The 26,576-nt window shown below is 41.9% G+C and overlaps 1 protein-coding gene across 2 annotated transcripts in view; it reads left to right on the forward strand.

Annotated features, from left to right (window-relative positions):
• CDYL (chromodomain Y like) overlaps positions 1 to 26,576 on the forward strand; it is an 86,585-nt gene that overhangs the window by 45,061 nt on the left and 14,948 nt on the right. The window contains exons 2-3 of one of the 2 annotated variants that reach the window (XM_040432044.1): positions 11 to 671; positions 23,043 to 23,296. In XM_040432044.1, coding sequence (XP_040287978.1) covers positions 11 to 671; positions 23,043 to 23,296 — 915 coding nt within the window. The remainder of the gene's footprint in view (positions 1 to 10; positions 672 to 23,042; positions 23,297 to 26,576) is intronic. The other variant, XM_040432045.1, reaches the window with a different exon arrangement.

Below are 26,576 nucleotides of genomic sequence, written 5' to 3' on the forward strand. Positions count from 1 at the left end.
ATCTTTTTAGGTAGAAAGAATTGTTGACAAAAGGAAAAATAAAAAAGGTAAAATTGAATATTTGGTGCACTGGAAAGGATACGACAGTGGTGATGATACCTGGGAACCAGAGCAACATCTAGTAAACTGTGAGGAATATATTCTAGAATTCAATAGAAGACACAGTGAAAAGCCAAAAGACAACAGCACGATATCAAAAACAAATAGGACATCTCCCAATAACGCCAGAAAGCAAATCTCCAGGTCAACTAATAGTTCTTTTTCAAGAACGTCTCCAAAATCTTTGACTCTAACCAAGGATGGTGATTTAAAAAATCTTCAGCTTCCCACCAGTCCAAAATTACGCAGAAGTCCTCAGTTAATTCCAGTAAGGAAAAATATGGACCTTTCTAGATCGGGTATCAAAATTCTTGTACCAAAAAGTCCAATGAAAAACAGGAATTCAGTCGATGGATTTCAGAATGAACCCGGAGAAAAGCTAAACCATATTGAACAAGAGCAGGATTCTGTAGCACCAGAGGTGACTGCTGAGAAACCAGTTGGAGCTTTACTGGGACCTGGTGCAGAAAGAGCTCGAATGGGAAGCAGACCAAGACCGCCACCACTAGTGCCACAAATTCAGCTGCCATTGACTGTTACCACAGCATCACCGTTAGCTGTAAATGGGAAAGGTAAGAAATCTGCCTGCATGGGAAAAATATTCAAAATCGGAAAAACCTGCAAAATCTTTGGAGAGTTGTTTAATGTATTGGTTTTTCTTTATTCTGACAAATTGTTTTATAATTTTATTCTCTACAAGTGGTTGAAATTACTGGATGTTATTGGCTAGACTGCAGTGCTTTTGATTATCTAATCTGATATCCTACCTTTTCTTCAAAGTAGCAGCAGACTTCCTGGAAATACATGAATTGAAAGTGACTTATTCTGTGTCATGACCTCATTTTACTCAACAGTGGGCATTGGCAATGTTTGCTTGTTCTTTGGTATAGTTTACCTCTTTTAGCATTGTTCTACTTTTACAGTTTGAATCTACATATAATGTTAAGTAAATACTTTTCAAAATGTTGGCTCATTTGGTCGCAACTAATGCTGCAATAAAAATGCTGCTGAAGTCTTGTTGGACTTCACGCGCTGTGACACCACGTCTGCTCACAACCTTGTAGGTTTTTGGACAATCTTAGTAGCTGGACATATACATTAGATCAGTGTTTCCCAAACTGTGAGGCTGCCCTGACATGTAAGTTGCAGCTGGGAAGTGGCCATATGCAGATCTCTAACAAGGATCTGTATGTCATATTTCAACAATCCCAAGTGTTTGTTCCTTCAAGAAATAAGTAATTTTAATCCATATGCAAATGAGCCGTTAAGTGCACTGAGGGTGGGTCCAAGCCACTCTGTGCCCCCCTGCTTCTGCCTTTTTCTGCCAGGCCCTCCTTCTTGGCTGACACAGCCAGGTTCCTGCATAGTCATCTCGCCTGACCCTATGAATCAAGGAGAGGGGGGCTGGCAGGAGGAGCAAGGTACACATTGTGGCTTGGACCCACAATGTGAACTGCTTCTTTGTATAGGTACTAAAAGTACTTTCTCTAGAAGGAAGCAATGGATTGCCAAGTGAAAGGTATCATTACATTCAGCTAAGCTAGTCCTAAAAGGAATTGTGCATGGTGATTGTGCTAATGAATTTCCTGGTGACTTTAATCTCTGCTGACCATGGTTGAATGGGCAAATTTTCTGCATGTGAATACTCACTCGGTGACTCTGAATCTGGCTATGTCACTTAAAGGGGTTGTGCAGTGGAGTAATATTGATGACCTATCCTCAGGTAATTACAACTGCTTGTCCCATTTACTTGAATGGGATGAAGCATTACTATGACGTACAGGTAAACTTTAAAGAGGAAGCGGCAGGATAGGTCATCAGTATTACTCCACTGCACAACCCTTCAACCTCTTAACAGTCGCAGCCAAATCTTGTTGGCGCACAACTCAGGGGACACTATTGCATTTTTGAACCCCTTTGTGACATAATTCATTTTAGCCTTAAGGACCAATAATTTTTCCCCCCTTTGTGTTCTAGCAGTCATAACTTTTTAATTTTTATTTTGTGGAATAGGCTGTAGGTTTTTTAGGAACCATTTTGGGGTATATATAGTGTATTAAAGGGCTTCTGTTTTTTTTTTGCTTACTTATAATCCCCACACTGCGATTTATGCCTACATAATCAAATTAATCATTTTGATCCTGTAGATTTTGTTTAAAACATGCTTTTAAAATATGCAAATTACCTTGCTACCAGCAAGTAGGGCGGCTACTTGCTGGTAGCAGCCGCATCCTCTGATCCTAAAGACGCCCCCTCCGCATTGTGATTGACAGGGCCAGGGAACGTAATCGTTCTCTGCTGGCCCTGCCTGTTAGCATTCAAAATCTGGCGCCTGCGCCGCGGCCGTACCTATCTTCAATCGGCGCAGGCGCACTGAGAGGCGGCCGCTCCATCCTCAATGCGCCTGCGCCGGGTGTAGATGTGACATCATCGGCGCAGGCGCATTGAGGATGGAGCGGCCGAGCGAGCGGCCGCCTCTCAGTGCGCCTGCGCCGATTGAAGACAGGTACGGCCGCAGCGCAGGCGCCAGATTTTGAATGCTAACAGGCAGGGCCAGCAGAGAACGATTACGTTCCCTGGCCCTATCAATCACAATCCGGAGGGGGCGTCTTTAGGATCGGAGGATGCGGCTGCTACCAGCAAGTAGCCGCCCTACTTGCTGGTAGCAAGGTAATTTGCATATTTTAAAAGCATGTTTTAAACAAAATCTACAGGACCAAAATGATTAATTTGATTATGTAGGCATAAATCGCAGTGTGGGGATTATAAGTAAGCAAAAAAAAAGAAAAAAAGTTTAGTGGGGTGACAGAAGCCCTTTAAATAACTTTTTTATTTTTAGAGGGAAAGATATAAAAAACTGAAATTTGTACATTATTTTGAGGAATTTATTTACGGTGTTCACTGAGTGGTAAAATGACATAACTTTATTATGTGGGTCACTACAATGATAATGATGATGCCACATTTCTATATATTTTTACTATTTTTCTTTCCTCCTGCAGTGATCAGCTCTGCAACTGACCCCCACCCCCTGAAGGGGAGTGGAGTGGCTGCTTTATCTGCTCATATCTCTGGTTTCGTACCAGATAGAGATATGGGCTTTGTATTGTTTGAAAAAATGCCAGAATGACAGCAATATCTTCAGTATGTGGGAAGATATCACTGTTAGAAATCGGAATGCAGCGAATACAGCTGAAAGTGAAAGTAAAAGCAGGTTTTGCCCTCAATTATTCCTGACTCAATTTCACACAGTGATGTCTCCTGTTTAGTTTGGACAAATGCTGTCATTTTATGAAAGCCTGGAATGCTAGCTTTCAAGCAAGACCAGTTACATGTTTCTAGCTCCTAGCATTTAGGAGATATCAGCAGCTAAAACAGCCCTCCCCCTTCCTTATGTTGGCCAAAACAGTTAAGTGCTTTTCCCACAGCCCGAGCTGAGCTCGGGCAGAACAGTTAGGTGGTTAATAAGGTTTACTATATTCAATTTTAATTTCTTTAATTAGCAATAACTGTATGGGCATAGATTCTGTGCCTGTGTGATGAAGGGTGGTAGCCAGTAGTCTAGAACCACTGTAACACCTATTTAACCCCTTATTAGATGCTGCAGACAGTAGAGACTGAGGCATCTAAGGTGTTTGATCGCAGTGCGAGTAATAGGTTACCCTGATAGCCGGGGCCTCACAGAGGCACCAAGCCGCCATCAGTATATGACTATTGGATAAACAGAAAAAGGTGCTGCAGCACTCACTGTCTTCAAAGATTTTCCAGGTTTATTCATCAAGATATGTACACATATCTTGGTGAATAAACCTGGAACATCTTTGAAGACAGTAAGTGCTGCAGTACCTTTTTCTATTTATCAACAATGGGCTCAAAGGCTAGTGCCCAACACTGCTGGTGCCACCACCTTATGGACTCTGTTATTAACATAACAGTAGTGATGTTTAATGTCTAGATGTTATCTGACTATTAGGCCATGTCAGAGGCATGTTATAATATAGGTTGCCTGTCAGTGACTTTTATGTCCTAATGTATTTCAAAGCATTATGTAAGCAATCTGGTGATTGTCCCAAAAAAGTAAAATGAATATAGCCTAATTAAAAAGAAACAAGTGACATTTATCATGTAGAGAAAGTTAATACAAGGCACTTGCTAATGTATTGTGATTGTCCATATTGCTTCCTTTGCTGGCTTGATTCATTTTTCCATCACATTGAGGGCGCATTCAGACCCATCCGTTCCACAATTTTGCGGAACGGGTGCGGACCTATTAATTTCAATGGGGCCGCAAAAGATGTGGACAGCACACAGTTTGCTGCACCACAATCGCGGACAATAGTTATTTTCTATTATGTATGCGGCCATTTGTGGTCCGCAAATTACGGAACGCACATGACCGGTATCCGTGTTTTGCAGATCTGCAAAGCACTACCGTCGTCTGAATGAGCCCTTAGTGTTGATTGAAGCAAGCTTCGGATGCTTTATCAGAAATCGATTCGTTCAAAACTTTGGAATAATACTGTACGGAGGTTCGTCTCCGTACAGTATTAGAATATATGGGCTCCGATGAGCCGAAGTAAGTTATTCGCAAAGTTGCCCATGACTTTGTTGAATAACTTCGGTAGTTGATTTTTATAGTGGAAAACCACTTTAAAACTTGAAACCGAGCTCAGCTTTGTGTAGCCACTACGTTATTTAATAAAATCTATCTATATAATGCCATCTTTTAGTTTTTTTCCTTATTTCTCTGGCCACCACAGTAATATCTCCGAGGTGGACACACATTCTCAGTTTTATCTTTCAAATGTCAACAGATGTATTTTCCTGTTATAAGATGTGACAGTTACAGGTAGAGAGCTGCAGCAAAAAGGACATGACCCCAAGCTGTGATAGGGAGAGAGATGCAGCAGAAAGAACATGCCTGTGACTGTTAAAGGGAGGGAGCTGTAGCAGAAAGGACACCCCAAGTTTCCAGGATGAAGAAAATATATATATACACAATAACATTAAAAGTTATACCTTCATGGGAAAAACATAGTGCACCCTCTTTGAATCAGAATATAAAAAATAATAATCTGGTCCTTGGGTTTTAAAATAAGGTAGCAAACAGCTCAGGCAAAATGGCAGCTCCCATAATCATGTTCAGGAATAGAATAAATAAATTTGCAACTAGAAAATAAGAACAGATTGGAAAAAAGGATATGTGCTGCGAACTGGGAGATAACATTTTTGGTGACACATTTCCTTTAAAGAGGACCTTTCACCGATTCTTACCCTATGAACTAACTATACAGACATGTGGAGCGGCGCCCGGGGATCTCACTGCACTTACTATTATCCCCGGGCGCCACTCCGTTCTGCCGCTATGCCCTCCGGTATCTCCGCTCACTAAGTTATAGTAGGCGGAGATACCAGTCCCTAAGTTATGGTAGGTGGAGTCTGCCCTAGCGCTGGCCAATCGCAGCGCAGAGCTCACAGCCTGGGAGGTTATTTTCTCCCAGGCTGTGAGCTATGCAATGCGATTGGCCAGCGCTACAGAAGAACAAGGGCAGACTCCGCCTACCATAACTTAGGGAACGGAGATACCGGAGGGCATAGCGGCAGAACGGAGCGGCGCCCGGGGATAACAGTAAGTGCAGTGAGATCCCCGGGCGCCGCTCTCCATGTCTGTATAGTTAGTTCATAGGGTAAGAATCGGTGAAAGGTCCTCTTTAAGTGCACCCTTACTGCTTCCATAGAAATTAAGAGGGTAAGTAGCAACCAGGTTCTACTAATCAAATGCCCTTTGGTCATTGATCATCAGCAAGTGTGACCACATTTATAAAAGCAGACTTTTTGGCAGTTTGCTGGTCTGGATCATTCAGACATGTGAACACAATGTCAAGGAGGCAAAGCATCCCACTATAATGCCAAACAACACAAACAGCCAGGGAAGACACAACTGAATTGATACTGTCAAATAACAGAAACATCTAAAAACTGTTGGGGTCATTTATGAAACTGGTGTAAAGTAGAACTGGCTTATATGCCCATAGCAACCACCTTTCATTTTTGACAGCTCCTTTGGAAAATTAAAGGTGGAATCTGATTTGTTGCTATGGGCATATAAGCCAGTTCTACTTTACACCAGTTTGATAAATGACTCCAACTGTTTAATTGTTATCTGACAGTAATATTTGCTTAACCCATAGACGACCCGCGCCGTACATGTACGTCGCTGGTGGACCTGACTTAAGCTTTCAAACAAGACCAGTTCCATGTTTCTAGCTCCTACCATTCAGGAGATATCAGCAGCTAAAACAGCCCTCCCCCTTCCTCTTGTTGGGCAGAACAGTTAAGTACTTTCCCCACAGCTCATCGGGCGGCCAGGCTGATCAGCGGGCGCAGGAGCCCCTGCTGCATAATCCGGCATTGATGAAAACAACAATGCCGGTGTATTAACTCCTTGTATGATACGGTCAAAGCTGACCGCAGCATGCAGGGGGTTTGCGGAGGGTACAGGTTCCCTCCGCTTCCCCATCGGGTTCCCGCTCTGCAGTGATGGGGACCCGATGGCAGATAAGGCAGCTCAATGCCTTCCATAGGCATTGGGGTCTTGCCTTCTACGGCGGAAGCCTCTGAGATCCAGCCCCTTAGGCAGGCTTTCAGTGTAAAATCTGACATGCAATGCATTACAATACAAGATGTATTGTAATGCATTGCAGAGGGGATCAGACCTCCAGAAGTTGAAGTCCCAGAGTGAAACAAAAATAAAAAGTAAATAAAAAAATAACCCCTTTCCCATAATAAAACACATAAAATTGTAAAAAAAAAGAAGAAAAACTGACGTATTGGGTATTGCTGCGTCAGTAACCACCGGTTCTATAAAAATATCACCAAAAAAATTAAAACTGCTAAAACAACCGTTTTTTTTTTGTCACCTTAAATCACAATTTTTTTTTTGTTTTTCAGTCATATGTACCCCCAAAATGGTAGCATTCAAATCGTCATCTCATCCCGCAAATAATGAGACCCTACATAAGACAATCACCCAAAAAATAAAAAACTATGGCTCTCAGAATATGGAGACACTAAAACATGATTTTCTTTTGTTTAAAAAATGCTTTTATTGTGTTAAACTGAAAAAAAAAAAAATAAGTAGACATCTTAGGTATCGCTGCGTCCGTAACAACCAGCTCTATTAAAATATCACATGACCCCTCAGGTGAACACCGTGAAAACTGTGCCAAAGCCATTTTTTGCCACCTTACATCACAAAAAGTGTAATGCCAAGCGATCAAAAAGTCATATGCACCCCAAAATAGTACCAATCAAGCAGTCACCTAAATAAGACAATCTGCCAAAAAATAAAAAAAAATACGGCTCTCAGGCAATGGAGACACTAAAAAAGTTTTATTACCGTATTTTTCGCCCTATAAGACGCACCGGCCCATAAGACGCACCTAGGTTTTTGAGGAGGAAAATAAGAAAAAAAATATTTTGAACCAAAAGGTGTGCTTTTGGTGGGTTTTGAACTAATTGTGGTCTGTGGATGGCACTGTTATGGGGGATCTGTGGGTGGCGCACTGTTATGGGGGATCTGTGGGTGACGCACTGTTATGGGGGATCTGTGGGTGACGCACTGTTATGGGGGATCTGTGGGTGACACTTATGGGGGATCTGTGGGTGACACTTATGGGGGATCTGTGGGTGGCTCTTGTTGGGGTCTCTGGATAGCACTGTTATGAGGATCTGTGTATGACAGTTATGGGGGGGATCTGTGGATGACACATATATAGCATCTTATGCTATGTGTCATCCACAGATCCCCTCCATAAGTGTCCCTGTAGTGAATGACCCATCAATACACGCTGGGGGCCGGCATCTGCTTTTATAATGACAGCGGGGCCCGTGCAGTGACTGTATTCTACTACACGGGCCCCGCTCACTGTATAATCCTATGTCTAATAGTTAATTGTAATTGTATGTAATCACATAAGGAGCGCTGTGTATTACCGGTACTTACAACTACAAGCGCTCGCCTGCTCGGTAGGTAGCAGAGAGGAGGGAGGAGGCAGGCCGGGAGGACGGACGCTGGCAGTGTGAGTCATACGTCATGCGCCCACGCCGCCTGCTTCATTCATAAAGTGGGTGGCGCAGGCGCATGACGGATGACTCACACTGCCAGCGTCCATCCTCCCGGCCTGCCTCCTCCCTCCTCTCTGCTACCTACCGAGCGGCGAGCGCTTGTAGTTGTAAGTACCGGTAATACACAGCGCTCCTTATGTGATTACATACAATTACAATTACCTATTAGAGATACGATTATACAGTGAGCGGGGCCCGTGTAGTAGAATACAGTCACTGCACGGGCCCCGCTGTCATTATAAAAGCAGATGCCGGCCCCCAGTCCCGCCTCCCTCTCAGCTGATACACCCGCCGCACGGCATCGCGGCGGGTGTATCATTGAAAACTCAGGAAAATCAGCAGCATTCGCTGTATAAGACGCACTGCTATTTTCCCCCCACTTTTGGGGGGGGGGGGGGGGAGTGCGTCTTATACGCCGAAAAATACGGTATGTAAAACTGAAACAAACAAAAAAAGTTTACATATTTGATATCGTCGCTTCCATAGCAATCTGCTCTGTAAAAATAGCACATGATCTAACCTGTCAGATGAAAATTGTAAAAAAAACAAAAACAGTGCCAGAACAGCCAATTGTTTGTTACTTTACCTCACAAAAAGCAATGCAATCAAAAATCATATGTACCCCTAAATAGCACCAACAAAACTGCCAACTTATCGCATAGTTTGCAAAATCGGGTCACTTTTTGGGAGTTTCTATTGTAGGAGGTTTTCAAATGTGACATGGCAACTTAACATTATCCTAGTGAAATCTGCCCTCCAGAAACCATATATTGCTCCTTTTCTTCTGCGCCCTGCCGTGTGCCCATATAGCAGTTTACGATCACAAATGGGGTGTTTCTGTAAACTGCAGAATCAGGGTAACAAATATTGAGTTTTGTTTGGCTGTTAACCCTTGCTTAGTTACAGGAAAAAATTGATTGAAATGGAAAATCTGCCCAAAAAGTAAAATTCTGAAATTTCATCTACATTTTCCTTTAATTCTTGTGGAACACTAAAGGGTTGACAAAGTTTGTAAAATCCGTTTTGAATACAGTGAGGGGTGTAGTTTCTAAAATGGGGCAATTTATGGGTGGTTTCTATTATGTACTCCCAACAGTGACTTCATAACTGAACTGGTCCTTAAAGTGGGTTTTGGAAACTTTCTTAAAAATGTAAAGATTTGCTTCTAAAATTCTAAACCTTCTAACGTCCCAAAAAAATTATGGCATTTACAAAATGATCCAAACAAAGTAGACATATGGGAAATTTAAAGTAATAACTATTTTTTATGTATCACTATCTGTTTTAAAAGTAGAGAAATTGAAATTTTGAAAGTTGTGAATTTTTTTTATTTTTTTGTAAATTTAGATTTTTTTTAATAAGTAAATATGAAATATTTTGACTGAAATGTTCCACTGTCATGAAGTACAACGTGTCACGAGAAAACAATCTCAGAATGGCTTGGATAAGTAAAAGCGTTCCAAAAATATTACCACATAAAGTGCCACATGGCAAATTTTAAAACAACCTTAAAGGGGTTGTCCGGGTTCAGAGCTGAACCCGGACATCCCTCCATTTTAACCCAGGCAGCCCCCCTGACATGAGCATCGGAGCAGTTCATGCTCCGATGCTCTCCTTTGCCCTGCGCTAAATTGCACAGGGCAAAGGCTTTTTTAGGAGTTCTGGTGACGTACCGGGGCTCTCCATGGGGCTGACAGGAACCCCAGTAAAACGGCTAGGGCAGAGCTAAAGCCCGCCCCTCAGAGCCGGTGACGTCACCGAACACACTGCCGGGCGGAAGTTACCGCCCGGCAGTGTGTTATTGAAAACAAAAAAGCCTGTGCCCTGCGCGATTTAGCGCAGGGCACGGGAGCGCATCGGAGCATGAGATGCTCCGATGCTAGCCTCAGGGGGGCTGTTTGGGTGAAAATAAGGGTATGTCCAGGTTCAGCTCTGAACCCGGACAACCCCTTTAAGGCGAAATAGGGTAGGGTCCTGAAAGGGTTATATATTGTATTTAGTTTTATTAATTTAGTTGTGCCTTGCTTGACTGTATGTGTTTTTTTTCTGGGATTACAGTAGGATTTTCTCTTTTGGCACATTGACGGCACTCAGTGAGAATATACATTTTACCTTATATTCCCTTATACAGGCGCATCTCAATAAATTAGAATATCATCAAAAAGTTTTATTTCAGTAATTCAATTCGACTCCTATATTCCATAGATTCATGACACAGAGTGATCTATTTCAAGCGTTTATTTCTTTTAATGTTGATTATGGCTTACAGCTAATGAAGACCCAAAAGACAGTATCTCAGAAAATTACAATGTTGTGGAAAAAAGTTCAATATTGTAGACTCATGGGCACTCTAATGAGCTAATCAACCCAAAACACCTTAAAAGGTTTCCTCAGTCTGGTTTAGTAGGCTTCACAATCATGGGGAAGACTGCTGACTTGACAGTTGTCCAGAAGACAGTCATTGACACCCTCCACAAGGAGAGTAAGGCTACTTTCACACTTGCGTTCGGAGCGGATCCGTCTGGTGTCTGTACAGACGGATCCGCTCCTATAATGCAAACGCTTGCATCCGTTCAGAACCGATCCGTTTGCATAACAGTTTTTTTCAGATCTGATTTTTCACTTCGTGAAAACTCAGATCCGACAGTATATTCTAACACAGAGGCGTTCCCATGGTGATGGGGACGCTACAAGTTAGAATATAGACCCCCCCCCCTCCATCCCTCCCTCCCCTGTATTTAACTCATTGGTGGCCAGTGCGGCCGGACCCCCCTCCCTCCCTCTCCTATATTTAACTCAATGGTGGCCAGTGCGGGCGGTCCCCCCCCCCCCCCCCCCCCCCCCTGTTTTTAACTCATTGGTGGCCAGTGCGGCCGGCCCCCCCTCCCCCCCTGTTTTTAACTCATATGGTGGCCAGTGCGGCCGCCCCCCCCCCCCCTGTTTTTAACTCATTGGTGGCCAGTGCGGCCGGCTCCCCCTCCTGGTTTTTAATTCATTGGTGGCCAGTGCGGCCGCACCCCCCTCCTAATTAGAATGACCGACCCCCCCCCCCCATCATTGGTGGCAGCGGAGAGTTCCGATCGGAGTCCCAGTTTAATCGCTGGGACTCCGATCGGTAACCATGAACCATTTTAGAATATACTAAAAGAACTGTGTACATGACTGCCCCCTGCTGCCTGGCAGGTGCTGCCAGGCAGCAGGGCAGACCCCCCCCTCCCCCTCCCTTGTTTTTAACTCATTGGTGGCCAGTGCGGCCGCCCCCCCCTCCCCCCCTGTTTTTAACTCATTGGTGGCCAGTGCGGCCGCCCCCCCTCCCCGTTTTTAACTCATTGGTGGCCAGTGCGGCCGGCCCCCCCTCCCCCCTAATTAAAATGACCGATCCCCCATCATTGGTGGCAGCGGAGAGTTCCGATCGGAGTCCCAGTTTAATCGCTGGGACTCCGATCGGTAACCATGGCAACCAGGACGCTACTGGCCCGGCGCTCCTCCTACTGGTAAGTGAAAGGTCTGTGCGGCGCATTGCTTATAGCACAGACCTTTCACTTACCAGTAGGAGCAGCGCCCAGCCGGTCACAGACATCGCAGGTAAGTATAATGCTTCTAAAATTGCTAAGTAACCATGGCAGCCAGGAATGCAGTAGCGTCCTGGTTGCCATGGTTACCGATCAGAGTCCCAGCGATTAAACTGGGACTCCGATCGGAACTCTCCGCTGCCACCAATGATGGGGGATCGGTCATTTTAATTAGGGGGGGAGGGGGGGCCGGCCGCACTGGCCACCAATGAGTTAAAAACGGGGAGGGGGGGCCGGCCGCACTGGCCACCAATGAGTTAAAAACAGGGGGGGAGGGAGGGGGTGCCGGCCGCACTGGCCACCAATGAGTTAAAAACAGGGGGGGAGGGGGGGTCTGCCCCCTGCTGCCTGGCAGCACCTGCCAGGCAGCAGGGGGCAGTCATGTACAGAGTTCTTTTAGTATATTCTAACTTGAAGCGTCCCCATCACCATGGGAACGCCTCTGTGTTAGAATATACTGTCGGATCTGAGTTTCACGATCTAACTCAAATCCGATGGTATATTCTAACATAGAGGCGTTCCCATGGTGATGGGGACGCTTCAAGTTAAAAATATACCATCGGATTGGAGAAAACTCCGATCTGATGGTATAATAGGGACTCCTGACTTTACATTGAAAGTCAATGGGGGACGGATCCGTTTGCAATTGCACCATATTGTGTCAACGTCAAACGGATCCGTCCCCATTGACTTGCATTGTAAGTCTGGATGGATCCGTTTGGCTCCACACGGCCAGGCGAACACCCGAACGCTGCAAGCTGCGTTCGGGTGTCCGCCTGCTGAGCGGAACAGAGGCCAAGTGGAGCCAGACTGAGGTATTCTGAGCGGATCCGCATCCACTCAGAATGCATTGGGGCTGGATGGATGCGTTCGGGGCCGCTTGTGAGAGCCTTCAAACGGAACTCACAAGCGGAACCCCGAATGCAAGTGTGAAAGTAGCCTAAGCCACAAAAGGTCATTGCTAAAGAAGCTAGCTTTTCAGAGTTTTGTATCCAAGCATATTAATGGAAAGTTGAGTGATCAGGAAAAGTGTTAGAAAAAGCAACAAGGATAACCACATTGTCAAGAAAAGGCCATTCAAGAATTTGGGGGAGATTCACAAGGAGTGGACTGTGGATGGAGTCAGCCACCACACACAGACGTATCCAGGGGCTCCAACTGTTGCATTCCTTGTGTTAAGCCACTTGTGAGTCAGAGACAGCTTCAGGAGTGTCTTAACTGGGCTAATGAGGAAAAAGGACTGGACAGTTTCTCAGTGGTCCAAAGTCCTGTTTTCAGATGTAAATTTTGCATTTCATTTGGAAAGCAAGGTCCCAGAATCTGGAGGAAGAGTTGAGAGGCACGCAATCCAAGTTTGCTTGAGGTCCACAAGTTTCCACAGGCAGTGATAGTTTGGGTGGGGAGCCATGTCATCTGTTGGTGTTGGTCCACTGTGTTATATCAAGTCCAAAGTCAGCACAGCGGTCTACCAGGAAATTTTAGAACGTCATGCTTCACTCTGCTGACAAGCTTTAAGAAGATGCTAATTTCATTTTCCTGCAGGACTTGGCACCTGCCCACACTGCCAAAAGTACCAATACCTGGTTTAATAACCATGGTATGGCTGTGCTTAATTGGCCAGCAAATTCACCTGACTTAAACCCCAAAGAGAATCTATGGGTTATTGTCAAGAGGAAGATGAGAGACACCAGACCCAACAATGCAGACGAACTGAAAGTCACTATCAAAGCAACCTGGGCTTCCATAACACCTCAGCTATGCCACAGGCTGATCGCATCTATGCCACGCTACATTGATGCAGTAATTCATGCAAAAGGAGCCCCGACCAAGCATTGAGTGCATATACTGTACATACTTTTCAGTAGGCCAACATTTTTTTAATTGGTGTTCTATAATATTCTAAGTTTTTGAGATACTAGTTTTTGAGTTTTCATTACCTGTAAGCCATAATCATCAACATAAAAAGCAGTAAACTGTGTGTAATGAATCTTTACATCATGAGTTTCACTTTTTGAATTCAATTACTGAAAGAAATTAACTTTTTGATGAAATTCTAGTTTATTGAGATGCACGTGTAATTGTGGTGCCTGGCTGCCCTTGGTTAAGGAGGAAAGACATCAGCAGTGATCTTAGAGAAGCAGTTGTTGCTGCCCAGAAATCTGGGGAGGGTTTTAAGGCCATTTCCAAACAATTTGAAGTCCATCATTGAGAAAGATTTTTCACAAGTGGTAAGCATTCAAGGCCATTGACAGTCTGTCTAGGAGTGGATGTCCCAGCAAATTCTCCCCAATGTTAGGCCAGAGAAATGATGAAAAACCTAAGCGCTACATACACTCACCTAAAGAATTATTAGGAACACCTGTTCTATTTCTCATTAATGCAATTATCTAGTCAACCAATCACATGGCAGTTGCTTCAATGCATTTAGGGGTGTGGTCCTGGTCAAGACAATCTCCTGAAATCCAAACTGAATGTCAGAATGGGAAAGAAAGGTGATTTAAGCAATTTTGAGCGTGGCATGGTTGTTGGTGCCAGACGGGCCGGTCGGAGTATTTCACAATCTGCTCAGTTATTGGGATTTTCACGCACAACCATTTCTAGGGTTTACAAAGAATGGTGTGAAAAGGGAAAAACATCCAGTATGCGGCAGTCCTGTGGGCAAAAATGCCTTGTGGATGCTAGAGGTCAGAGGAGAATGGGCTGACTGATTCAAGCTGATAGAAGAGCAACGTTGACTGAAATAACCACTCGTTACAACCGAGGTATGCAGCAAAGCATTTGTGAAGCCACAACACGCACAACCTTGAGGCGGATGGGCTACAACAGCAGAAGACCCCACCGGGTACCACTCATCTCCACTACAAATAGGAAAAAGAGGCTACAATTTGCACGAGCTCACCAAAATTGGACTGTTGAAGACTGGAAAACTGTTGCCTGGTCTGATGAGTCTCGATTTCTGTTGAGACATTCAAATGGTAGAGTCCGAATTTGGCGTAAACAGAATGAGAACATGTATCCATCCTCTGATGGCTACTTCCAGCAGGATAATGCACCATGTCACAAAGCTCGAATCATTTCAAATTGGTTTCTTGAACATGACAATGAGTTCACTGTACTAAAATGGCCGCCACAGTCACCAGATCTCAACCCAATAGAGCATCTTTGGGATGTGGTGGAACGGGAGGTTCGTGCCCTGGATGTGCATCCCTCAAATTTCCATCAACTGCAAGATGCTATCCTATCAATATGGGCCAACATTTCTAAAGAATGCTATCAGCACCTTGTTGAATCAATGCCACATAGAATTAAGGCAGTTCTGAAGGCAAAAGGGGGTCCAACACCGTATTAGTATGGTGTTCCTAATAATTATTTAGGTGAGTGTATAAGGGGCTGTTCAAATCTTGATTTTGCTGTACGTCAAGCAGCTATGTTTGCAGACAGAAAAAATATATAGAAATGTATTGCTTGACATATCCATAGACTATAATTGGGAAACAAAGTTTAAAAATGTATTCGCTTGACGTACAGTAAAAATGAGATATGAACAGGACCTTAGACTGTACAGGCTTCAGTTATCATGCTAAATAGTCTAACAAAGAACAGAACAAGTACAGTTAGAAAAAGGCTGAATAAGTATGACTTGTTTGGACAGGATGCCAGGAGAAAGTCTCTAACAGGAAAATGGCTGTTTGCAAGGTTGCATCTGAACAAACCACAAGAGTTCTGGAACTAACTGTCAAGCAAGGTGGTGGAGGTATGATGATTAGGCTTGTTTTGCAGCCCCAGGACCTGAGGACCTTGCAGTCGTTGAGTTGGGAACTTTTCCATGTACCAAAGTATGCTAGAGTCAAATGTGAGGCCATATATCTAACAGCTATAATTTAACCGAAGCAGGGTCATGTAACAGGACAATGATCCCAAGCCCACCAACAATTCTGGCTGGAAGAGAAACAAAAAATCTAGGTGTTGCAATGGCCCAGTCAAAGTCCAGACCTAAACCCAATTGAGATCTTGTCACGAGACCTTAAGAGGATTCTGCATAAACAGGTGCTCACAAACCTCAATGAACTGAAGCAATGTTGTAAAATTCCTCCAGGACCATGTGAGAGACTGATACAGGCACACAGAAAAGATTTCTTCAAATTATTGCTGCTAAAGATAGTTCTACAAGCTGGTGATTCATGGGGTGTTTTCCATGCATGCATTTTCCATTTTGGCTTCATTTTTCTTGAATAAATACTAGCAGGGTGGATTCTGTTGTTTGCTGTTCATCTGAGGTGTACTTTGTTATTCTCATGACTGTATACACAATAACATCATAAGTGCATGAGCAAGCTAATCCAAATTAGCATGAGATATGAGAGTAAAAACAAAGCAGAGATATATCTGCATATGAATAATACTGTGGATGACAAATATTAAGAAGGAGGAGGGGAATGTATAACCTTCCATTGGCCATGCAATGATGGCATGGCTGAAAAAACAAATAGGAACTGATAATATATGAAGGCTTTAGATATTTCCTGTTCCTGTTGGTTGTATCCACACTTAAGAGGCTTAGTTAAAAAGAGAATTTGAGTGCCGGTCGTGTTGGATAGAGTACTGGTATGGAGTATATATCTCATGAATAAAGGCATTGTTAAGATTACTTGCAGTACTAGTTGCTAGCAGGCCAGAAGATAAACATTTTAGCGGGAATGCTTATTTAACCTTAATAACCTATGACATACTGTGTACGTCATGATCGGGGGTTAGTTACCGCATCATGACGTTCACAGAATTCAAAGTGTTACTGTAAGTTTACATGCGGTGACACCAGCATGCAAACAGGTGTCATGAGTGGCCTCTGCCTTTTAATCGCTGTGATTGGTCAGTCAGATTTGACTGACCAATTGCAGCATGAGCCTGCTTGTCAGCAGGCTCAAACCCTACAGTGCAGCTCCAATCTCCTCAACCTGCCAGTGAGTGTTGACGAGATCGGGGCTGCGCTGTTAGGGAGTCTATGAAGCCCCCCAGTGTCCCAGTATGCTGGCACCGATGTCGGCCGTTTAATCCTTTCCATGCCACAGTCCATAGGGAACGCTGTATGAAAGGGGTTAACAGGGAAGGAGCTTCCTCCCTTTCCATCGGGCCGCTGCAATGTCCTGATGGTTTGAAGGGTTAACAGAGGGAGGGAGGTCCGTCCCCCATCGGGCTGCTGTGGCATGGCAACCAGACTACATACAGAGGCATCCAGGCTTGCCATGGTGTCTAAGCCTGGCAGGGTCCTGCCACATGCAGGAGCCCGTTCAGGCTTAGTGTAAAGTTACAATACACTGCAGTACACTATAGAGTGTATTGTCGAGGTATCAAACCCACTGGATCTTCAAGAACCAAGTGGGTCTGGTTGCAAAAAAAGTTAAACTTTTTCCTACATCCACACATTTATAATTGTTTAAAAATGAAAAAAATAAAATACACTACACATGCTTGGTATCGCCCCGTCCATAACGACCTGAACTGTAAAAGGATCATGTTACTTTTCTTGCACGGTGAACGCCATTAAAAAATAAAAAGTGATGCAATTGCAACTTTGCACACCTCACTTCCCAAAAAATGGTATGAAAAGTGATCAAAAAAGTTGGATGTACCCCAATAGTACCAATCAAACAGTAACCTCATCCTTCAAAAAATGAGTCCCTACATGAGACAATTGCTGGAAAAAAAAAAAAGACTTTCAGTAAATGGAGACATAAAAATGCTTTATTATATAAACTGAAACAAACAAAAAATGACATATTTGTTATTGATGTGTCCGTAGCAATCTGCTCTATAAAAATAGTGCATGATCTAACCTGTCAGGTGAGCATCGTAAAAAAACATTTTGTGGTTAGCTTGCCTCACAAAAAGCGTGAAATCGAGCGATCAAAAATCATATGTATCCCAAAATAGTACCAATAAAACTGTCCTCTTATAACGTGGTTTCCAAAATAGTCAGTTTTTGGTAGTTTCTACTGTAGGGTGCATCAGTGGGGCTTCAAATATGACATGGAGTATAAAATCCAGTCCAGCAAAATTTGCCCTCCAAAAACAATATGGTGCTCCTTTCCTTTTGAGCCCTTCCGTGTGCCCATACAGCTTATGACTACATATGGGGTGTTTTTGTAAACTGCAGAATCAGGGTAATAGATATTGAGTTTAGTTTGGCTGTTAACCCTTGCTGTGTTACAGGAAAAATATGGATTAAAATGGAAAATCGGCCAAAAAAGTGAAATTTTGAAATTTCATCTCCATTTTCCTTTAACTTTTGTGGAGCACCTATAGAGTTAACATTTGTAAAATCAGTTTTGAATAACTTGAGGGGTGTTATTTCTAAAATGTGGTAATTTATTAGTGGGTTCAACTGTGTAAGGCCCACAAAGTGACTTCATATGTTGCTCCTTAAAAAAGTGGGGTTTGGAAATTTTCTTAAAAATGTAAGAATTGCTTCCAAAATTCTAAGCCTTCTATAGTCTTAAAAATGAAAGTGATATTTTCAAAATGATGCTAACCTAAAGTAGAAATATGGGAAATGTAAAGTAATAACTATTGTGTGAGTTATCACTGTGTGCCTTAAAAGCAGAGAAATTCAAATTTGGAAAATTTAAAATTTTTCCAAATTCTTTGTAAATATAGGATGTTTTTTTATAAATAAAGGTGGTTTATATCGACTCAAATTTACCACTAACTTGAAGTACAATGTGTCACAAGAAAACGGTCTCAGAATGGCTTGGATAAGTGAAAGCATGCGAAAGTTATTAATACATAAAGTGAACCATATCATATTTGCAAAAATCGGCCCGGTCATGAAGTTGCAGAATGGCTCAGTCATTAAGGGATTAATTCTGAGGCCCCCAAATCAAAATAAAGCAATATCATTATACTAAAATACAAAGAATCCTACATGGAACAGCTCTCGGTTATCCAACAGTGCAATCAATTGACAGGGATTTTGCAGGCATAGCATATTGTTTTAATTGACCTTACTATGATATTTCTTTGGGAGGGTTATATAAATACACTGTGTTCCAAATTATAATGCATATGATATTTTTCTCAGATTTTCCTAAATGGTGTATACAAATGACAATATAATGTTCAAGTCATTAACCATTAGTGTATAAATCAAATTTTATTGAACAAACCTCCTAATGATAACAGTATTTTTTTTCACAAATTAAAAAACTCAAAATGCACTGTTCCAAATTATTATGCACAACAGAGTTTCAAAACATTGTAAAGGTTGTAAAGAACTGAAAATAGTTATTTGTTGAATTTGCAGCATTAAGAAGTCACATTTAGGCCGTGTCCGTATTGCGTCCCACAAACAGCGGGTCCGCAATATGCGGGCACCGGTCGTGTGCTCCCCACATCACAGATGCGGACTCATTCACTTGAATGCACTCCTTGAGTGCTTCCGTGGTGTTTCTGTCCGTGCCTCCGCACCGCCAAAAAATTTAACATGTTGAATGGGTCTCAATCCGTCCCGGCCGCCACACGGACGTTGCCCGTGCATTGGGGACCACAAATTGCGGTCCCCAATGCACGGAGCAGCCGCACAACGCCCGTTTGCATAAGGCCTTACTGAAATCAAAAGCTATTTTAATCAACATGTTAACAGGCCAAGTTACATGTTAAAATAGGACCCTTTTTTTTATATCACCTTCACAATTTTTGCATCCGTTGAACTTGTGAGCTTTTGGAGGGTTTCTGCCTAAATTTCTTTGCAGGATGTCAGAATAGTCTCCCAGAGATGCTGTTTTGATGTGAACTTCCTCCCAACCTCATAGATCTTTTGCTTCAGTATACTCCAAAGGTTCTCCATAGGGTTGAGGTCAGGGGAGGATGGTGGCCACAACATTACTTTCTCTCCTTTTATGCCCATAGCAGCCAATGACTCAGAGGTATTATTTGCAGCATGAGATGGTGCATTGTCATGCATGAAGATGAAATTGCTACAGAAGGCACAGTTTCTTATTTTGTACCATGGATGAAAGTGGTCAGTCAGAAACTTGATATACTTTGCCAAGGTCATTTTCACATCTTCAATGACCCTAAAGGGGCTTACCAGCTCTCTCCCCATGATTCCAGCCCAAAATATGACTCTGCTGCCTTGTTGGGACATGGTGGTCATCGATCAACCATCCACTACTCTATCCATCTGGACCATCCTGGGTTGCACGGCACTCATGAGTAAACAAGATTGTTTGAAAATTAGTCTTCATGTATGTCTGGGCCCTCTGCAACCATTTCAGCCACACATCTCTTCACAGTACGATGATCATTCTCAAGTTTTCATGAAATATCTAATGTTTTCATACCTTGTCTAAGGCATTCCACTATTTGATGCTTTTCGGCAGCAGAGATCCTTTTTCTTTACCATATTGCTTGAAACCTGTGGCTTGCTTAATAATGTGAAATGTCCTTCTTAAGTAGTTTTCCTTTAATTGAACTCATCTGGAAACTAATTATCAAAGGTGTTTGAGATTGATTTCAGTGATCCAGAGAGCCCTGAAACGCAATACCATCCATGAGCTTAATTGAAAAACAAAAAAATGTCATCTTTTTATGACATTTAAATCCAATTTGCAACATGGAGTAATAGGCATGTTTAAGTAAAAAAGAAATATATATATATATATATATATATATATATATATATATATATATATGGGCTAAAACAATTTCCCATTCCCAGAAGTGGGTCCTAGCTCCAATGAACACAACAGAACTCTCATGTAGAGAATCTGATAGGATATTGGGTATGATAAGATATAAGATGCGGTTAGAAAGTCTCAATAACCGTTTTACTGCCAGAGGTTTCGAGCAGTTTTTACACTTGGTGCACACCCAGTTGATAGCAAAAATAAAATAGACTTTATTTAACAGACCACAATAAAAACCTAAGGAACACTTCAGTGGATTTCTGTAAGAATTCCACTGATCACTGCACAGCCCTGAATGGAGCTGATACACACAATGGGTCACAAAGCACCAAGATTAAAATATATATATATATATATATATGAAAAGTACAAAGTGCAAAAGTATGCTGTTATAGCTTACAAGCAAAATACATGAAAAAAGCAAAGTGCAGACCAATACTATTACATAACTAGCACAACCTGAGGTAAATACAAGCAGTCTCAAAAAGATAGCTCCCCAAAGGTGCTAAAGTAGCAATATAATAATGTTGCACCCTCATGAGAGAATTTGCCAAGGGGTGTTGCAGATTTTGTTATTGATGGCCTATCCTCAGGATATACCACCAATATCTAATAGTAATCCTAGTGACCCAGAGAATGAGTTTTTTTCCAATTCTTGCCATTCTTTCCAATTCTTCCCCATTTGGAATTTTATCCAGCTCCCAACTACATTGTATGCAATATAATATGATGCCATTAGGACGTACAACTTGTCCCAACAAGCTCTCATACAGTTGTGTGAATGGAAACATAAAAAGTTATGGGCCTGGGATTACAGGGAGTAAAAATTATACAAAAATAAAAAAGGAAAATCGTGTCCTTAAAGAAACACTTTATTTTTATTCTCTGACTTGTTAGAAAGGTACATGATGTAATCTGTAGTGAAGGTAATTTTCTTACCAATTACTGTGACTCCGTTCTGATCCTCAACTGTTCCATGTGATCAACACTGACTCTCTGAATAACACTGCATCTTATGTGTGGACGCAAAGTCAGTTTCTCCATGTATTCCTACTTCCTGTCTTGTGTCAGTTGGAGATCAGAGAGTTGGTCACATGACACAGCTGAGGATCAGAAGGGAAGTTATAACTCACAAATACAGTAACTGGCAAGAAAATTTGCTTAACCACAGTTTATATCATGTACCTTTCTAAAGAGTCAGAATAACAATGTTTGTGGGGGTGCTTCTTTAAGGGTTTTATGGAAACAGTGCTACATAACCAGCTCCTTTCACTACACTGTGAACAGTGGTATATTGTTCCAGTGCGACTTTGTACGATGGAGCTACACTGAAACAGCTGATCGATGGGGGGTAAGGGTGTCGGACCCCTGCTGATCAGATAGAATGGAATACCCCTCTAAATACTGTAAATGTTCAGTAGTCAATTGTTATGAAGACACAACCTGAGAAAATGATATGACCAAGCGTGCCATGGCAATAGTGCCAATTTTCACACTTCTGACTTAACGCAAATAAACCCTAAATTCTAAAAAAAAATATAATAATTTATTATAACCTGTGCCCATGCATTTTCTAATACTGTAGTTGACGCATGACACATTCTGAAAATCCCAGCCAGCACTTTACATTCAAATAGAAACCTTCATGCAATTTTAGCCACATACGTGATTTATTTTTATTTATTTTTTAAAAAAATGTTATGCTTTTGTGTTAAAAATCTGATCCATGAAGAGGCTTGCGCTCTGAAAACAAACTAACAAGATGTGCAGTGTTCATAGATGCCTCTGATGCTTACATGTACATGCATCTTCACCAGATCTGAAAAAAACCAACACTTTTCACGATCCAGATGCCAGTCAACATTTGAGTCACAGAGTACTTGATTGATGGTCTCATTAGGGATCCTCTCTCATTTGTAAGGGGGTGATAACAAAGGTCATGTAACACACCCTTGGGATGACCAGTAAGTTCTGTGGTGCTAAGAAAAAAAAAATTCTTGTTGCATATATCCACCATTGTAAATCTTTACAGTGCAGCTTTTATTTTTGTGATATTGCAGCCATTTTTCCTCTGCTATCTTGTTACGATGGCTAGCACAGGATAACAATTCTTCTGCCATATCGCACAAATAATGCTGAAGTCGGTGTAAAGGCAGTGCGAGCACCTCTAACCTTTGTTAACACTCTACAGGTTTGGCACTATTCTGTCCTTAGTATGCTATGGCTAGGATTGGATGGTGTGGAACACAAGGGAGGACAGAATAGGGATAATCTGCGATAATGTGATAATCTGCTTTTACGTTGGCGCTACTTTATTACTTTGGCTTTTACCTGGCTGCTTGTCCTTGGTTTCGGCTCTTTGGTGAGGAGCTCATGGAGCAACAAGATGGGATTAACAATTCTTGTTTTGACTGTAGTTCAAATTCCAAGTGCTTCACTAGGATAAAAAATAAAATAAAAACTCTATTATAGAATAACACCTGGAATATTCAGTTTGGTTTATGTATTTAACAATCTTTTATGATATATATATATATTATTATTTTTTTACTATTTTCAGGGCCGTCTACTTTCATGCAGGCATTGACTGCAAATGGTACCAACACTTTGCAGACATCAGTAGCAGGAGTTACAGGAAAGCGGAGATTTTTTGATGAGCGAAGAGACCAGTCTTTTGATAAAAGGCTACGATTCAGTGTTAGACAGACTGAAAGTGCTTACCGATACAGGGATATTGTTGTGCGCAAGCAGGATGGATTCACACATATCTTACTTTCCACAAAATCATCCGAGAATAATTCACTCAATCCTGAGGTTAGTTTCATCGGTAAATTATTTACGTAATATATTATTTTTCTTTTAATTTTACATTTTGCTGCCTACTGTGTATGAAATCTTAACAGTTTACTTTGAGACTGAGTTGATGTGCTGGAAGCAGGAAAAATGGTCAGTGAACGGCTGACAAGGGCCAGACCGTGATGGCTAGACAACTGTGTCATAGCATCTTCAAAACAGCAGGTCTTGGGGGATGTTTCATAAGTGACCCAAGAATGAACTAGTGAACAGGCAACAGGGTTGCAGAGGCCCAAGACATGACACAGATAGTCGATCCACTAGTCCATCTGATCCCACAGAAGAGCTTACAACCTACTGAAATAGTTGATGCTGGTATGATAAAAAATAAAAGTGTCAGAACATTCAGTATATGGTGTTGCTTATTTACAACAGTTCAGAGTACCCATGCTGACCCATGTCCACCATCCCCATTTATGTTTGTGAAAACTACTTTCCTCTTTACTTGCCATGGTTGTAAGATGAAGAATGAAAAGATCATTAGAAAGATCTCTTTACTCTCCATTCATGTATTTGCACATTGAGCAATTGGCATCAGCAATGGATCATGGAGCAGTGGAAGAGGGTGGCCTAGTGAGGAATCTGTGAACTGAATATCTCAATTCTTTTTTTTTTTTATGCTATTCTGACTGTTTTGTCCATACATAATGACCACTGACAAGGTACAGGTCCCCAATACACGTCAAAACTTGTGATCTATTTGATTGTACATACCAAATGTCCCATTGGGGTTCTCTATGTTGGTGAAACTGGTCAAAAGCTTAGAACAAGAATGAACTGTCACTGACATACAATAAAAGTAGAAAGGAAATATCTGCCTGTACAGAAACACTTTTTTGCAGCCATGACCATAACAACACAGACATGAAAGTCTTGATATTAAAAGGGAATTTCAAATCTCAGAAGGACAGGAGAGTCTGGGAATACAAGCTTATGACCACCTTTTAACGCACTCGGATCTGGAATGAATGTGTCATGGATTTATGTCCTTCTACATCTCTTAAGAAGTGTGCCCCTCAGACCTCTTGGGTTCACGGCATTCATGGACTGAATATCTGTTAGAGGACAATAAAACTTCTTCACTCCTTATCTATAATTGCTACAATTTACTGCTACAGCTATTTACTCCTCCACTAATACTGAACTGCTTTCTATCACTTGTCTCATCTACCTCTCTATGTACTTTGGTGTATAACTATGTGGATATTCAGATGCTGTCTTAAAAGATGCCTAAGTAGTCTTGAAAGCTTGCAATTGTGTCATCATATTTTCAGTTAAGCTTGTATTAAACTGCCCGCAGCTAAGGCTACTTTCACACTAGCATTTTTTGCGGATCCGTCATAGATCTGCAAAAACGCTTCCGTTACAATAATACGACCGCATGCATCCGTCATGAACGAATCCGGTTGTATTATGTTTTCTATAGCCATGACAGATCCGTCTTGAACACCATTGAAAGTCAATGGGGGACGGATCCGTTTTCTATTGTGCCAGATTGTGTCAGAGAAAACTGATCTGTCCCCATTGACTTACTTTGTGTGCCAGGGCGGATCTGTTTGGGTCCGCTTCGTCAGGCGGACAGCAAAACGCTGCAGGCAGCGCTTTGGTGTCCGCCTCCAGAGCGGAATGGTGACTGAACGGAGGCAAACTGAAGCATTCTGAGCGGATCCTTTTCCATTCAGAATGCATTAGGGCAAAACTGATCCGCTAGTGTCAAAGTACTCTAACCACCTCAGCCCCCAGTGCTTAAACACCCTGAAAGACCAGGCCACTTTTTACACTTCTGACCTACACTACTTTCACCGTTTATTGCTCGGTCATGCAACTTACCACCCAAATGAATTTTACCTCCTTTTCTTCTCACTAATAGAGCTTTCATTTGGTGGTATTTCATTGCTGCTGACATTTTTACTTTTTTTGTTATTAATCGAAATTTAACGATTTTTTTGCAAAAAAATGACATTTTTCACTTTCAGTTGTCAAATTTTGAAGAAAAAACGAGATCCATATATAAATTTTGCTCTAAATTTATTGTTCTACATGTCTTTGATAAAAAAAAAATGTTTGGGTAAAAAAAAAATGGTTTGGGTAAAATTTATAGCGTTTACAAACTATGGTACAAAAATGTGAATTTCCGCTTTTTGAAGCAGCTCTGACTTTCTGAGCACCTGTCATGTTTCCTGAGGTTCTACAATGACCAGACAGTACAAACACCCCACAAATGACCCCATTTCAGAAAGTACACACCCTAAGGTATTCGCTGATGGGCATAGTGAGTTCATAGAACTTTTTATTTTTTGTCACAAGTTAGCGGAAAATGATGATTTTTTTTATTTTATTTTTTTCTTACAAAGTCTCATATTCCACTAACTTGTGACAAAAAATAAAAAGTTCTATGATATCTTGGCAAAAGACAACTTTTCCCATTTTTTTTATACAAAGTTGGCATTTGACCAAGATATTTATCTCACCCAGCATGGGTATATGTAAAATGACACCCCAAAACACATTCCTCAACTTCTCCTGAGTACGGAGATACCAGATGTGTGACACTTTTTTGCAGCCTAGGTGGGCAAAGGGGCCCATATTCCAAAGAGCACTTTCGGATTTCACAGGTCATTTTTTACAGAATTTGATTTCAAACTCCTTACCACACATTTGGGCCCCTAGAATGCCAGGGCAGTATAACTACCCCACAAGTGACCCCATTTTGGAAAGAAGAGACCCCAAGGTATTCGCTGATGGGCATAGTGAGTTCATGGAAGTTTTTATTTTTTGTCACAAGTTAGTGGAATATGAGACTTTGTATGAAAAAAAAATAAAAATAAAAAATCATCATTTTCCACTAACTTGTGACAAAAAATAAAAAATTCTAGGAACTTGCCATGCCCCTCACGGAATACCTTGGGGTGTCTTCTTTCCAAAATGGGGTCACTTGTGGGATAGTTATACTGCCCTGGCATTTTCCAGGGGCCCTAATGTGTGGTAAGTAGGTAAATGACCTGTGAAATCCAAAAGGTGCTCTTTGGAATGTGGGCCCCTTTGCCCACCTAGGCTGCAAAAAAGTGTCACACATCTGGTATCTCCGTACTCAGGAGAAGGTGGGGAATGTGTTTTGGGGTGTCATTTTACATATACCCATGCTGGGTGAGAGAAATATCTTGGCAAAAGACAACTTTTCCCATTTTTTTATACAAAGTTGGCATTTGACCAAGATATTTATCTCACCCAGCATGGGTAT

This window comes from Bufo bufo, chromosome 5 (assembly GCF_905171765.1).
Source record: "Bufo bufo chromosome 5, aBufBuf1.1, whole genome shotgun sequence".
Taxonomy (NCBI): Eukaryota; Metazoa; Chordata; class Amphibia; order Anura; family Bufonidae; genus Bufo; species Bufo bufo.